The 15,165-nt window shown below is 40.3% G+C and overlaps 1 protein-coding gene across 3 annotated transcripts; it reads right to left on the reverse strand.

Moving 5' to 3' along the window:
• Positions 1–258: 258 nt before the first annotated feature.
• S1PR1 (sphingosine-1-phosphate receptor 1) lies at positions 259–5,659 on the reverse strand. Of its 3 annotated transcripts, none has more exons than XM_051993226.1 (2): positions 4,898–5,659; positions 259–3,144 (listed from the first exon to the last, which is right to left on the reverse strand). In XM_051993226.1, exon 2 carries the CDS (start codon positions 2,972–2,974, stop codon positions 1,832–1,834), a length of 1,143 nt encoding a protein of 380 aa, XP_051849186.1. In that variant the 5' UTR covers positions 2,975–3,144; positions 4,898–5,659; the 3' UTR covers positions 259–1,831. The 3 variants fall into 3 exon arrangements, with proteins under 3 accessions (XP_051849186.1, XP_051849188.1, XP_051849187.1); XM_051993228.1 differs by lacking the exon at positions 4,898–5,659 and adding an exon at positions 3,770–4,842; XM_051993227.1 differs by lacking the exon at positions 4,898–5,659 and adding an exon at positions 3,713–4,842.
• Positions 5,660–15,165: the final 9,506 nt, after the last annotated feature.

Raw genomic sequence — 15,165 nt, forward strand, 5'->3', positions numbered from 1 at the left:
TGTGGTATTTTCAAGGTCGGTAATTATCTCATTTGTTTTACTCCTCATTGTTAACATATTGAAGTTTCCCTTCCTGCAGAAGATCTCGTGGTTTCTAAAAGAACCACAATTTTTTTCATACCCCAAGTTATTGATACAAAGGCTTTTAAAAAAAAGCAATGACTATATCTTTACTCTAATTTTCATATAAAAAATTATAAATATTACCCCCCAAAAGAGTAATGTATCCATAAGAAAAAAAATACTGACAGTGGAATCTTTTTTTTTAAAAATCAGTTTATTAATGTTTAAAAGTAGATAAAGCTATGTGCAAATTGAATCATAAAAGTCAGACGTCTTTTAAATACTATCTCAAAACAAAACAAGAAAATCCTCATTTTAATTGCACTGAAAACCACACTACAAAGGCAGAGATATATCTTTATTTTACTCTTTTTACAAAACCGTATTTCTATACCTCCCCAGAAACTGTATGGTAATAGGGTATTCTGAGGGAGCTACCTGAAGTGTCCTTGTCTGTTACAGTAATGCTCTAGGGCACAGAGGACCTGCATCTTTGTTAACACATGTACACATTCAATTCTGTTAACACAGGTTAGAAAAAAAAAATCCAGTAAAACAAAAGATGCAGAAACAAATACATTCAAAGAACATGAAAAGGAAATCTGAACACAAATCGATCAAACACCAACACTTTTCCATCCAAAAGCTGAGGAACCCTCTGACACACATCATAGCATCAACATAAGTGCCAAAGAACAGCTATGCCAAGTGTTAAGCAGGGGCATTTAGAAGTCAGAGAGATATCTGGTGGGTTATAGCATTCAAAAGAACATTTCCATTTCTGTCAGTTTTTTTAACCTTTCCAAGACACTGAGGTCAAAGGTTGGATCCTCAAAATAACCATCCTAAAATAAACATATTTAGATAAACTAGAACTCCTTCCTCCAGCTTTCAACCACAGGGGCTAGAATAAGGCAATTCATGTCATTAAGCGACATCAAGAAATGGCATCCAAACACAAAACCTGGCTCCAATCAAACTTTCCTTTAGCTTAGGCTAAAGCGGGAACTTTGGACTCAGCCACTGAAATTACATGACATCTAAAAGCCATCTCAGCTTCCTCACAGGTGAATGTAGGGGGGGACTACGCAGCTGGCCCAGAAGTGAAGTGTGTTCCCATCCCCTCCTCCTCCTGTGGAAGCCAAGGAGTTAATACAGGGAATGGAAAAAAAATGGTAGTGGGGGAACAGTGGAAGAAGAGTGGAGGAGTAGAGATACAACCGGGTTAGAAGTGGAAGGAAAGGGGAAAGGAGTGATGGGGATACAAACCTTCTTGACAGAAACTAGGGCAGAAGGAACCAACTTCTATTTGTTTCCCACTCCCAACCAAGGAAAGCCCTAAGACCCAGACAGACGCTTTCACATAAGAACATGGATCAAGACTTCATGGAGTAGCCAACCGAAATTTTCAGGAGCCTGACAATGTTAGATCTTAGTCAGACTCAGTGCAAAGTCAAAACAAGTTCCAGGGAGGAAATGTATCCCGAGCCAGGACAGTCTGTCTCTCTGGGACAGAGCTCCACCCTTCCCGGTGCATTGTTCGCGTGGACCAAAACTCGCCACCGCCCACCAGCACCACGACGCTGGCTCTTTTGGCTCTTCCTTCCTTCCCTCCCTCCCTTGCCTCCTAGGGCCCTGCGGCACCACCCGTCGGGGTGGGGTTGGATCGCGCCCTGGAGCCCCCCTAGAACTTTTCCAACAAAGTATGGGGTTGGGAGGGGGAGGTGTCAGCACAGCACCCCCCGTAGGCCTGCGGCAGAGTTCAGTTTTAGGAGGAGGAATTCACGTTCCCAGAGGACATGATAGTCTCCGGGTTGTCACCGTCGTCCTTCTGCGGATGGGAAGAATTGTCGGATTTGCTCCGGCTGAACTCCATGCCGCCAATGATGGGCCGCTTGAACTTGGTCCCCGAGTCTCCGCTTGGGCACTTGCAGCAAGACATGATGCGGACGAAGGCCCTCCGCATCTCCTTATTGGTGAGCGTGTAAATGATGGGGTTGGTGGCCGAGTTCAGCACCGCCAACACCAAGAAATACTCCGCCTTGTAGAGGATTTTACACGTGTTCACCTTGCAGCCTACGTCCAGAAGAAGCAAGATGAAAAGCGGAGCCCAACAGGCAATGAAAGCACTCAGGACAATGATGACCGTCTTAAGGAGCGCCAGGGACTTCTCGGAGCTCCTGCTCGCCTTAGAAATGTTCTTGCGGAAGGTCAGCCGGCGGCTCCGAGTCCTGACCAGAGAATAGATCCGGCAGTAGAGGATGACGATGGAGAGCAGGAGTAGGGTGAAAACGGTGGTGCAGAAGAGAATATAGTGCTTGTGATAGAGGGGCAGCACGGTGGAGCAGCTGTGCAAGGAGCCAATGCAGTTCCAGCCCATGATGGGCAGGCCCCCCAGAATCAGAGAGATGACCCAGCAAGCGCTGATGAGCAGGAAGGAACGGAAACTGTTGCTCCCGTTGTGCAGCTTCATCTTTAGCATGGTGATGTAGCGCTCGATGGCAATGGCCAGCAAGCTGAACACCGAGGCCGACAGGGCCACGAACATGCTGCCCTCCCGCAGGAACCATTGCGCTGGGGTGAGTTTGTAAGTGGTGGCCCCGGAGAGAAGGAGGTTGGCTGTGTACGCCACCCCGGCCAACAGGTCCGACAGGGCCAAATTGCCAATGAAATAGTACATGGGCCGGTGAAACTTCTTGGTTTTCCAGATAGTTAGGAGGACGAAAATGTTCTCCAGGATAATGAAGCAGCAGATAAGGATGAATAACGCCGAGGTCACTTTGAGGCCTCCCTCCGCGCTGGGGTTCAGCTTGCCCGTGTAGTTGTAATGCTTGACGATGATGTCATAGTTGACATAGTCGGAGACCGAGCTGGGAAAGGCCTTGACCGACGGCACACTGGTGGAGCCCATAGTGCGGGGAGAAAAGCCTGCAGCAGCAGAGCAATGCGTCACCTCCCCCGCTGGACGCTAGAGGGCAAAGTCGAGCGAGGCTGAGATGCCCAGCGGGTACAGTGCGCGCTGGCCAGTCCTTTCTGCACAGCCCTTCTTCCCCTGCTGAGGGGGCCTCGAAGACCGCGGCCCTAAACAGGCACAAAGAGGAGAGAGTCAGAAAAAAGGGGGGCACGTCACGGTGGCATAATTCACTCTGTTAAGTTAAGGCTCTGTCCATGTTCGCGGAGGAGAAAGGGAGGACAGGAGCCTAGAAGGAACCGAACATCCAACTTTTGCAAGAAGAAAAATCCAAAATTATCCCTAAACCGAAAATACATCCCACATTTTCCTCCCTCTTATCCTCCCCCCCCCAAAAAAAAAAAACTGAACAAAAGAATCAAGGAACTTTTTTTTTTTTTTTTTTTTTTTTTTTACCCAAGGAAAAATTTTAAACTAAATTTCGAAATGCTCATGATGGATCACTGCATCTTTCCAATTACTCCAGACCTCTCCTCCGTCCCTCCCTGGATAAACCCCACCACCACCACCACCTCGCCACCGCACACTTCCAATGCCTTCATACGCCATCTCATTCAACTCCAATCTAGGCGATTCAACTTTTATGTTCAGAAATCGAGGGTTGGGGTGGGGGGGTGAGGATGGAGGGGACTACTGCCACTTCTTCCCCTCCCCTTCCTAAAAAGGAGAAATGACTACCTAATTGTTATGAATTTCTCAAGAAAATCAGCTCATAAACTAAATCATTCTTTTCACCCTATTAATAGCATCCTCTAGAAGCAGGTGTGCAGTGAAGATCACTAGTGTGAGGCTCCAGTGAGGTGTGCGAAGGGAGGCCAACAGCAGTCTAAGCTGTAAACAGGAAAGCTTAGAGGACTTAAAATGAAGCTCTCCACTCCCCCCCCCACCCCCCTTTTTGCGCAACCTTTGAAAGCAGTAATGGGGCAGTACACTTAAAGGAACTTGGTGAAATCCATTCATAACATGGAATTCAGCAGACTTGAACATTTGAAATCCCAAATAAATAGATTGCACAAGCTTTTTTTGTCTTTTTTCCCCCCAGTTTAAAAAAAAAAAAAAGTGTTATCAGGAGAATGACAATGCAGGACAACAAGTTCTGAGTTCACTTCAAAACTATTTTTAAGAAATTCAAGCAGCTGAACACTTCAACAGATTACAAAGTAAACCAATGGATAATCTCCCACCATCTCTTTTTAGAAAAATGAGAGGGGGTGTCCCTCTTTCAAGAACCAGAAAGTGAGGGAAAGGGCCAAAGCGGTTATCACAAAACTAGAAAGTGAAATTGCTTAATACGCTAAAGGAGACGTAACTCCGATAATAACTAGGTAATAAATGGACCGTGTAAGAAACTATCTTGGATAAGCAGCGATTTCTATCGCACTCATTTCATTGACATTCCACTCTCCTCCCTAACGAATTCTGCAATGGGACCCAGTACTGAGCAAGTTTGTATTCTTTTTAGCACTTTTTCTGCAAGCGTTGCCTTCAGTTTTCGACAATGACCCTCTCCCCCTTTTCCTTCCTCTCGGCTGACCACCCGCGGCTTTTCCCAGCCTTTCGTCCAATTTCGATTTGGTATCCCTTAAACTCTTGTAAATCACAAGTATAATCACAAAACTTGTGGCAGGTAAGGGAATCAGCGGGGTCAATCAGTCTCACTAAAGCTAATGCCCTTCCTAGATGAGAGGATCTCCCAGATAGGTAGTTTTCATTACTAATACCAACAATAATGCATGCATGCACATTTTTAAACTTTCCATGCAAAGTCAAAGTTTGTTTTCAACAGTTTGCGACCAAAGCCCATTCAGATCCTGGGTTCCTTCCCGTCTTTCCCCAGTTCATGCTGCTCCCCAGCGCTCTTACCTCGCTCAGGCAGGACAAAGTTCGTTTTTAAATGCTTCTGGTCTGCAGGAGTTCGTGCTTGGCATCTTGCTGCCCCAGAATGAATTCAACCCTCGCTACCAAACTTCCTTTACCAAGGGGTCTCCACCCTCCTTCGCCTCGCTCTCCAACAGCCAGCTAAACGCTTTCCGGGCTATCCAGGAGTTGCAAGCAGGAGACAGAGCCCAAATCCAGCGACCTTAAACTAATTGTACTGGTGGTCACACAGGCGTGTAGGTGTGTGTGTGTTTTTTTTTTTCTGCTGCTGGTTTAGGGAGGGACTGGGAGGGGTTAACGTATCTAATCTTTCACCCCCTCCTCTGGCAGCTGGGGCTCCTCTGGATCTGAATAGTCACTCCGAACTCTCCAGGAAAGGAGCTGGGTTGATGGGAGGGGAAAGTGAGAGGAGGGGGACGCAAACCACCAACCAGACCTAGCTTAGGAGGAGGAGCCTGGGGGCCCCCTTATAGCTATAAAGTATAAATCACAGTCCTTTAGATGCCACGGTGCTACTCCCGGGTGGTGGAGCTATTCTTTTGAAAAGAGAATGGGGGAGGGAGGAGGCTGAGCGCTTTGGAAAACTTCTCTTTTTTTCTATGTATATGGATGCCTAATACTGGGTTGTCCTAAGCAAACCCCTAGACTGCCTTCTTATAGTCTCCTCCCAGCCCTCTCCACATTCCCACTTGCTCTACAAAGTCACTTCCATGCAACCTCTTCTCCTTTCCTCCCCATACCTCAGGATCTATTAACGGAGGACCCAACCCTGGGCCACTGGGAGTAACCACAGAGTATAGGAAGGGAGGCTCTGGGAACCAGAGAGACGCTTCCAAGAAGCCAGGGGCCGCGCTTGGGAGAAAAGGGGCGGGGGAAACTGGGAGAGAGGGGGATGGCAAAGTGGTCTTTGATTAAGGCAAGCTGGATGGACAGGCCTCGAAGAATTTCCCTTTCCCTTTATTTCTCCATTTTTCTTCCCTTCACACTTACCACCAGTTCTCTTTTGAGGTTGGTTAGGGTGAGCATCTTGGGGAGGGGAGGAGGGGCAGAGATTGTGGGCAGAGGGAAAAAAAATTGGCTCTTGTCGAGTGGAATGCCACAGCATTGCATCACGAGAGAAATGGGAAATGAGAAGAGAGAGAGATAGCCTGGGATGGTGGGAAGAACGGAGGGGGATGGAAAGAGATACTTCTATGTCTAAAGTGGGCTAAAAGTTAATCAGAAAAAGTGGAGTGTAGAGGTAAAACTCTTGGACTGGTCAACAAGTCACTTACCTCTCTGATCCTCAGTGTTCTTATCTATAAAATGAGAGGATTGGGCTAAATTTGGACTCAGATCCCTCTCAGGTCTCTCATTCTGTTATTATGGCTTTTTTCCCCCTCTTTCTCCTTGTCATTCTCCTTCTCCATCTGTTTCTCTGATTTCTTGTCTTTCCCTCTCCATCTCTGCCTGTTTTCTTTTTCTGTCTCTCCCTCGCCCTTTCTACCAGTCCCTCCCTTTGTCTGTTGGTCTATCTCTCCCTCTTCTCTCTCTCCCCCCTCTTCCCTTTTGAATCGGACTGTTTCTTTACAGTGAGTGTAATCCACATCCAGTCAAATGTTTTTAAAAGAAGAAAAGAATTGCAGGGGTCTGGGGGGTGGAGTCAATGCCTCGAAACTGGGAGGAAAGGAAATCCCAGGCTTACACTCCTGCCAGAGGTCCTCTCAATCCCCCACAAACAGCAGGTTTCCCTTCTTCCTTCACTCTACCTGGTAACAAAGTCAAAGCCAAAGAACACCATGCTTTTAGCCTTTAGACCCACCCCTCCTTACTTTTTTTTTTTTACTTCATCATCTAAAAATCTGGGCAGAGTCCAGATAAAACATATGTAATTAGCAAAAACATTATACCTCTATTCAGCTGATAAATAGTCCATTTTAAACCAGCCACTAGTCATATTTACTTCCCTTAAGATTCTGTGATTCTGTGATTCTGTGTACTGGCTCTTCAGTAGATGTGAAGAAACCTATCTTCCTCTGCTGTCTAGTTTCTATTGGTGTACACACCCTCTACCTGAATGAGTCAGAAGAAGGTTAGAAGAATAAACATCAGACCCCTAGCTTCTAGAATGTTATGAGTTTGCAGGAAAAAATGAAAAGTTTCACGTTTTTAAAAGTAACGGTTAATTCACATCTGTCTTGGAGTTCTCTTTAATGACAAACTTTTAGAGTGCACAAAATCATACATAAATATTGTTAGTGTCTCACAAACTCAGACACTAACTGTAAAAATACATGCTTTAGAGATAAGTGAATTCTCAGACTTCAGTGTGTCATTGTATTTGAGAAAGTAGTCAATTTAAAATGAGAGATGAATGGTAATTTAGCAGTAACCAATTGGTATAATTGTAGATACATTAGACAAATGCACACAGACACAGGTATAGACAAATTGGATCACCTCTTGTCTGTAGGAGTACAATAGTTTATTTTTCCCATAACTAGTTACTGCTTACTCCAGCCTATCCTTACAATGCTACTAGATTTTTTTTTTTTGGGGGGGGAGGAATTGTATTGAGATTACATTGGGATAGGGGGATCATAGTGAGGAAACTTCCTCTATCATTGTAGCTCTCCATATGCTATAAGGTTTAAAGTCTCTGAGAGTTAATGTTCTGGAATATCAAAAGGTTGAGTGACTTGTTCAATGTTGCTCAACCAGTTTGAGTCAAAGGTGAGATTCAAATCCAGGTCTTCCTAACTCAGAGTCCAGTTCTCCATCCATTAAGCCACACTATCTTGCATACTATTAGGTTAATTTTCCTAAAATACTTTTTTGTGTTTATCCAATGTCTCTAGGAGCTTCCTATTGTCTTTAGCAAGAACTCTTAACCTGGAGTCAGCAAATATGCATAGATTTCAGGCAGTTATAACTTGGATGAAGACAAAAAATACATCTTCTGACTAAGCTTTGGCTTTCTTTGCAATCCAATGTATTTTATTTGGTGCATTTAAAAATATTATTCTGAGGGAAAAAAGATCTATAGTTTTCACTAGATTGATAAATGGATCCATGAAAACTTAACAATCCCTGAGCTATGGACTAAAGCTCAGACTTTTTAGCCTGATCTTAAAGGCCTTCCACAATCTGGAATCGACCTCATTTTCTAGATTTTTGCATTGTGGATCTCTGGGAGTCAGGTGAAACTTATTTTCAAAATAATGTTTGTAAATGTATAAAATAAAATAAAATTCATGGGCTCACAAAGGAAACTAAAAGTTAGAGAAAATAAAGATGCAATTTTTCATGTCATACTAACCCCTGAAATCTATTCATGGAAGGAGTCCATGAACCCCAGATTAGATCTCCTGCTATATATGTTTACCTCCAGCCAAACTGCTAGCCTTTCTCTACTTATGTTCCAAGGTTTCTCACTTTTGTATCTTTTGCCAAGCCATTTTACTGTACCTCATATGCCCTCTTTCCCCATCTTAATCTATTAAGATTAAATCTTAATTTAATTAAATTAATTAAATTAAATTAAATTAAAGATTAATTAAATCTTTATTTAATCTATTAAAATCCTACCAATTCTTTAAGTCATAGCACAAAGCCACCTCTTCCATGAAGCCATTCTTGAATTATCTACTTGGTAATTACCTTTTTTTTTAATTAGAGCTGATGTAGTATTTTTTTTTATCTCCAATGCTTTTATCATATAAATTTGTGTATTATACTTCCACAATTTAATTAATTCAAGAATTCATTCAAGAAAGATTCATTGATATGAATGACACTTGGCTATTTTGTAAGAATATTTAACTCTAACAAAAATTTCTCTAAAGTCTTTCCTAAATTTTTTCACTTAAAAAAATGTAAAAAGAATCAAGAACAAAAAGAGCAAAAGTTCTAAGAATACAGGTTAAGGGGTATTAACTAATTTAAAGGGGTTGAGGGGTTGACATGTGCAGAGCACCTGGGACAGTATCTTTCCATATAGAAAGGCTAAAAAATAGTTTCTGGGAGAATCATGATAGCATATACAGGAAATGCCTTGGAGAGACAACAGAGAAGAAGTGGACATTATGTAACTGTTTCTGGTTAGCCAACCACATAGTGAAGAATAGACTTTGGTTTTGGAAGTACTCAAAAAGGCCTCTCAGATTTGCCTAACTTTCCTGTAGCCTTATTCACTCTTGGTTTCAGTTGGTAAATCCATTTGATAAGCATTTGATAAGAGACCAGGGCTGTCAGGAGAAAGGCCTTCTTTCTTCATATTAATTGATATATTTTCATGATATGACCCAAGTTTCCAAAGTGGACGAAAGAGCAGAGAAAGTATAGTGGAGTCATCAGTTCTTAGTCTTTGCTTTTGTTTTTATTTTTTGTTTTGTTTTGTCTTTTCCTTTTTAAGCAAAGGAAATTGGGGTCTTCAACCCTGGGAGTTTTGAAACTTACGAAAGTCAAAGGAAACCCAGTGACAGGTCAAGGAAAGATTTTGCAGCCAAGGAATCCTTATTCCTTTAGAAATAATTTCAGGATCCCAGCAGAGATGCAGGCTTCATGGGACTGATACTGTACAGGAACTGAATTAAGCTTTTAGCTTATCTTCCCACAGAGGAAGTATAAAGAATGCCCACTAGTATGTTGGGGGAGGGGTAGAATATTTGTATGTTATTGCTATACTTTTTTTTTAAATAACTTTTTATTGACAGAATCCATGCCAGGGTGATTTTTTACAACATTATCCCTTGCACTTACTTCTGTTCCGATTTTTCCCCTCCCTCCTTCCACCCCCTCCCCCAGATGGCAAGCAGTCCTTTACATGTTAAATAGGTTACAGTATATCCCAGATACAATATATGTGTGCAGAATCGAACAGTTCTCTTGTTGCATAGGGAGAATTGGATTCAGAAAGTATAAATAACCCGGGAAGAAAAACAAAAATGCAAGCAGTTTATATTCATTTCCCAGTGTTCTTTATTGCTATACTTTTGAATTAAATAGTTTTTTTGTCAAAACTAGTTGATGCTATTTGGGTTCATTTGTTTTATACAGTTAAGGAGAAAGGACTTCTTTCCCCTGTCCCTTCTTTTACCCCTCTCTAAGAAATAGCCCTAGAGGAGTTTGTTTCTATTCTGCAATTTTGGGAGGAAACTTCCTCCCAAGTTTCAGGTGCTGGATGTGATCCTCATAGGACCTACACAAAGTTTGAGCCAACCTTGGAGTCAGGATTGAATCAGGGTGGAACAGTCAGAAAGTCTAGCATGGAAACCCTGAGAAGCCAGGGTGCCTCAGATTCAAACTCAAGAAGGCTTTTGGATTTATAACTAAGACTATAATAGGAGTGTATGTTTGTGGCTATACCTCCAGAAGTAGATATTTCTGTGTAAAGGCTAATCTAACTTTTAATGGCTAAGTGCAGTTTAAGTTCAATGGGACAAGACCCTAAAGTTGGGGGAACTTCATCAATTGGAGCTGGAAATATTTGATACCCATCCCAATCCCCCTAAAGGATATCAGAGAATGCCAGGGAAGTGCTATAACCTATCTGGCCTTCAGGAAATCAGGGCCAGGTCTGTTGGCCCCCCAACAACACAGAAAGGAATAGCCAATAGACACTACAGATCATGGTGGTAAAAAGATACACCAAAAATCCTTCAGTCGGTGCTAGAACCCCAAGGAATAATGTAGTAGTATTGTCTCTGGGAGAGTAGGACAGAATGCAAAACTCAAGAGTTGGAAGCCACTGAGCAAATGTGGTGAGAGTAGAAATACTAGGCTGCTCACTGAAGGACTAGGAGAGAGCTGTTGTACTGATCTCGTTGTTGTATACCTATGAAACTTGAACAACTTACAAGTGCCATGCCAGGAAACTGATTGCTTCCATTTGAATTGTCTTAGGAAGATTCTTGAACGAATCTATCAAGCATCCAAACTCTGCTGCAGAAAGCACCTCTCTGATGGATGGCCAAGTTGTTCAAATGCCAAATGTATGTTTGTCTAAAAGACTATTTTATGGAAAAGTCACACGAGGCAAATGCTCACGTGGAAGCTAAAAGGATACAAGGACATTCAAAGTCTCTCTGAAGAACTCTGGAATAGATTGAGACATGGGTAACACTGGCACAAGACCATCCAGCATGGTGTGCCCTTATCAAAGAAGGCGTTTGTTTTATACACAAAGCAGAATTTCAAAAGAAATACAAAAAATAAAGAACAACAAAACATGCTAAGTGGGCCTTGAAATGCATTAAGAGAAATATAGCAATCAGGAAAAAAGGTAATGTCACTATATTCTGTCTCAGTCATACCACATTTAGAGTATTAAGTTCATCTTTGGACATCAAAGTTTAAGAAGTAATTTTTTTTTCCTGAGGCAAATTGGGGTTAAGTAACTTTCCCAGGGTCACACAGCCAGGAAGTGTTAAGTATGTGAGGTGAGATTTGAACTCAGGTCCTCTTAGCTTCAGGGATGGCACTCTCTCCACTGCATCACCTAACTGCCCCAGAAGTAAAATTTTAAAATCTGAGAGTATTTAAAGGAGATAAATCAAAATGATCTGGCATCTTGACCTGAAGACATATGAGAATTAGTTGAAGGAACTGAGTATGTATAACCTAAGAATAAGAAGATTTAGGGGAACATGATAGTTATTTTCAATTAACTTAAGGGCTTCCATGTGGAAAAGGCTTCACCTTGTTTTTGTTTGGCCCTCAAACACAACCAGAATCAATGATTACCATTTATAAAGAGAGAATTTAGGCTTTTATGTCAAGAAAAAACTTTATACCATTTAAAACCATTTAAAGTGTAACAGATTATCTAGCAAAGAAATTGGTTACTCTTACTGGAATCCATTCAAGAAAAAAAAAAAAGAAAAGTTCTTTTTTTAGGCATAAATTAGACAAGCTAGCTAGAGGTACCTTCCAACTCTCATTGATTATCCAGTCTCTGCCTGAAGTCACCCAATGAGAAGATATCCTTTAGCTCTGAAGGCAGCCCAATCTATTTGTTGGTCATTTTGATTGCTAGGATTTTTCTCTTTGCATAAAAACTAAATCTATCTTTCTGCCACATCCATCTACCACATCCAGACCTTTCAGGGCCAAGAAAAATGCCTTCAAAGTTGACACATATCCATGAACAATTTTGTATCCAATTATTCAATCAGTTCTATGTGACTTTATCCAACTCTTTCTTTGCTTTCCCTGAGTGCAAATATAAGCTACTTGAGAGTATGTATGGTTTCATCTTTTCCCCAGTGTGTCTGTTACAGTGTCTGGGCCACATGGATGCCTAATAATGGCATGTATGGAATAGAATATTATCATGTCATGAAAAATTGGAAAAAGGAAGCTTCAGTGAAATCTGGGAACATTTATATAATTGATATGGAGTCATGAACAAATACATGAGAACAATATATATAAAATGACTACAACAATGTAAAGGAAAATAAATGTGAAAAGCTTCAAAACTATGATTGAAGTAATGACTAATATCATGCTTCCTACTTGTTAACTATGAACTAGAGGTACAAAATGAAAAATATATATGTGGACATGGTCAATGTATGGCTTTGCTCGACATAGCTTTATTTGTTACAAGTGTGTGTGTGTGTGTGTGTGTGTGTGTTTATTAATGCAGACTTAAAATATGGATAAATATTGATGTGGAAGAGCTGAGGGACAAATGAAAAGCTAATAGTGAAAAAATGATACTTAAGAAAAATAAGCATCAAAGAATTATTCAAAAATACAGTAGAAAGATATTCAGAAGAGAACACAGATAAAAAATATAACTTGGAAACTACCAACTCAAATCTGAGACAGACAAAAACAAATCCAACTGTATATTGTGGAGATTCACAGTTTTATATGTATTATTTTTCTATTTCATATAAGATAGGTAGGTAAGCAGGCAGATAGGTACATAGATGGATACATGGATGGATAGATAGAAATGTTTGTGTTTACTGATGTTTTCAAGTTAATAATTGTGAAAAAGAAAACTTAAAAAAAAATCTAGTTAATTAATGTGGTGACAAAAGTAGTCCTTGACATGCTACCTGGTTTTTAACATATAGACATCTACATGTATTTAGAGGATTTAAATAAATTGTGTATCTTCTTTAGGAGTTCACCCAGCATAGTGGTTAAAGAACTTGACTCAGATGGGAAACCTCCATCTCTTATTTGGTTAAGAATATACTCTTCCCATACACATGATCTGTTTCTCTTTTCCCTTTTTTAAAATAGCATGATATTTTTTTTTACTAAGGTCACTTATTCAATTAAACTGTATTGTGGACTATTGAATGAGGTGTTGGTCTAAGCCTAATTTCTGCCACTGCTTTTCAGTTTTCCCAAGCAATCTCTTATCAGATAGGAAGGGTTTTTTTCCCAGATAATTTATATCTTTCACCTTATCAAACACTGAGTTATTGAGTTTTATTATTCCTGAATCTTTCTTGCCGAGTCTGTTTTATTGATTATTTCTCTATTTTCTAAACAATACTAGATAGTTTGAACGATAGCTGTTTTATAATATAATTTGAGGTCTGAATATGCTATCCCCCTTTCATCATTACTAATTTTCATAAATTTTCTTAATACTGGAGTTCTTTTATTTTTCCAAATGAATTTTATTATTATTTCATCAAGCTCTATAAAGTATCCTTTGGATAATGTGTTTATATAGCACTAAAGTATAGATACTTGGAATAGAATAAAGTTTCTCATAAAAAGCTCTCTTTCATATGCAAAAATGATGAAACAGATATTTTTTCATTAAATCTAATCTGTCACTGTGAGGGAGAGGGAAGGGGGTTACATATTCTCATTTAATTTTTCAATTTCATTTCATTTTAAATTAATAAATCACAGTCAAATGCAAGGAAAACTGATTAAGAAATCTTTCCAATTCACTTTCCAAAATTCTGATTATGTATAATGCCTAGTACATGGTAAGACTTAAGAAATGGTGGTTGATGGACCAACTGTTCTATATATTACAAAAGCCCAAATTGCTTACATGCCAAGAAATTTTTCTCTGAAACACATGGTTTTGTAAAAGAGGAAGCATGCAAAGTATTCATTCATATATGAAGAAGTAACTACTTAAAGTAGGTGCATTCTATACTTATTCTTTCAGTATTCTCACATCCAGCTGTGTCTTTAGGGACTGCCCCTTCTCAAAAACTTAGGGAAATGGAAGCCTACCTGAATATGAACTTGTTATTTATAGAATAGATTTACTTACAGAAAAAACTAGTTTTGATCTTGTTCTTATATCTTTTATAGTGTCAACCAATGACATTAAGATTGTAAGATTAGGAGAAATATCTAATAGGTAGCAGCATGCTACAGTAGGAAAAACACTAACTTTGAAGTCAAAGAACCTGGTTTCATTCTTTTTCTTCTTACCAACTACACAGCCTTGGATAGATCATTGACTTCCCAGGACCCTGGTTTTTTCATCTGTAAAAATAAATTATGCCTCCTTCCACCAATATCCATCATCCTCATCCTCATAGCTAGCATTTATATAGATCTCATGTTTTTAAAGCTATAACAGTACTTTGCAAATATATCTTATTTTATCCTTATAATGTCCCTGAAAGGTATGCTTCCATTATTCCCATATTGCAGATGAGAAAATGGAGGCAGGCAAGAGTTAGAAGATTTGCTCTGGGTCATGTAGCTAGTAAAGATCTGAGATCAGATTTGTGAGTTTAGATCATCATGACTCTGGCTCTCCCACTTATCAATTTTATCAATCAGGGATTTGCCTTGTGAAGTACACTGACATAGAGTACCATCCATGCAGTTTCAGAGGCAAGATCAGACCTAGGTTTTCTAGTACTAGTGTACTTGTGTCCTAGCCACTACATTCTTTAAACCATTCGTATTTCTGTAATTTAAACTTTACCTCAGAAGACAAGTTCCTTAACATTAAAGGGACAGAGAGGAGGTGAAAATTGTTGCTACTTTTTTCTTTCTATTTTAATGGCAGAAAACTGCTGGAGGTTGTGGTTGAGCTGTGTTTCCCTGAGCCACTGAAGTGTTTGGTAGACAGAAACACTACTGACAGCAAACTTGCTCCTCATACACTCCATACAGAGTCGAGGTGAAGGCATTATACCTCATGCACAGAATTATTCCTATGGTGACTTCCTTCCAATCCTGGCTTTTAATGAGATTTTTCTTGAACTTTTCTTGATGCTCTTTATCACTCTGAGTCATCTTTGTTGGACCTAGAAGATCGGGGG

Source organism: Antechinus flavipes, chromosome 4 (genome assembly GCF_016432865.1).
Source record: "Antechinus flavipes isolate AdamAnt ecotype Samford, QLD, Australia chromosome 4, AdamAnt_v2, whole genome shotgun sequence".
NCBI classification, from domain to species: domain Eukaryota; kingdom Metazoa; phylum Chordata; class Mammalia; order Dasyuromorphia; family Dasyuridae; genus Antechinus; species Antechinus flavipes.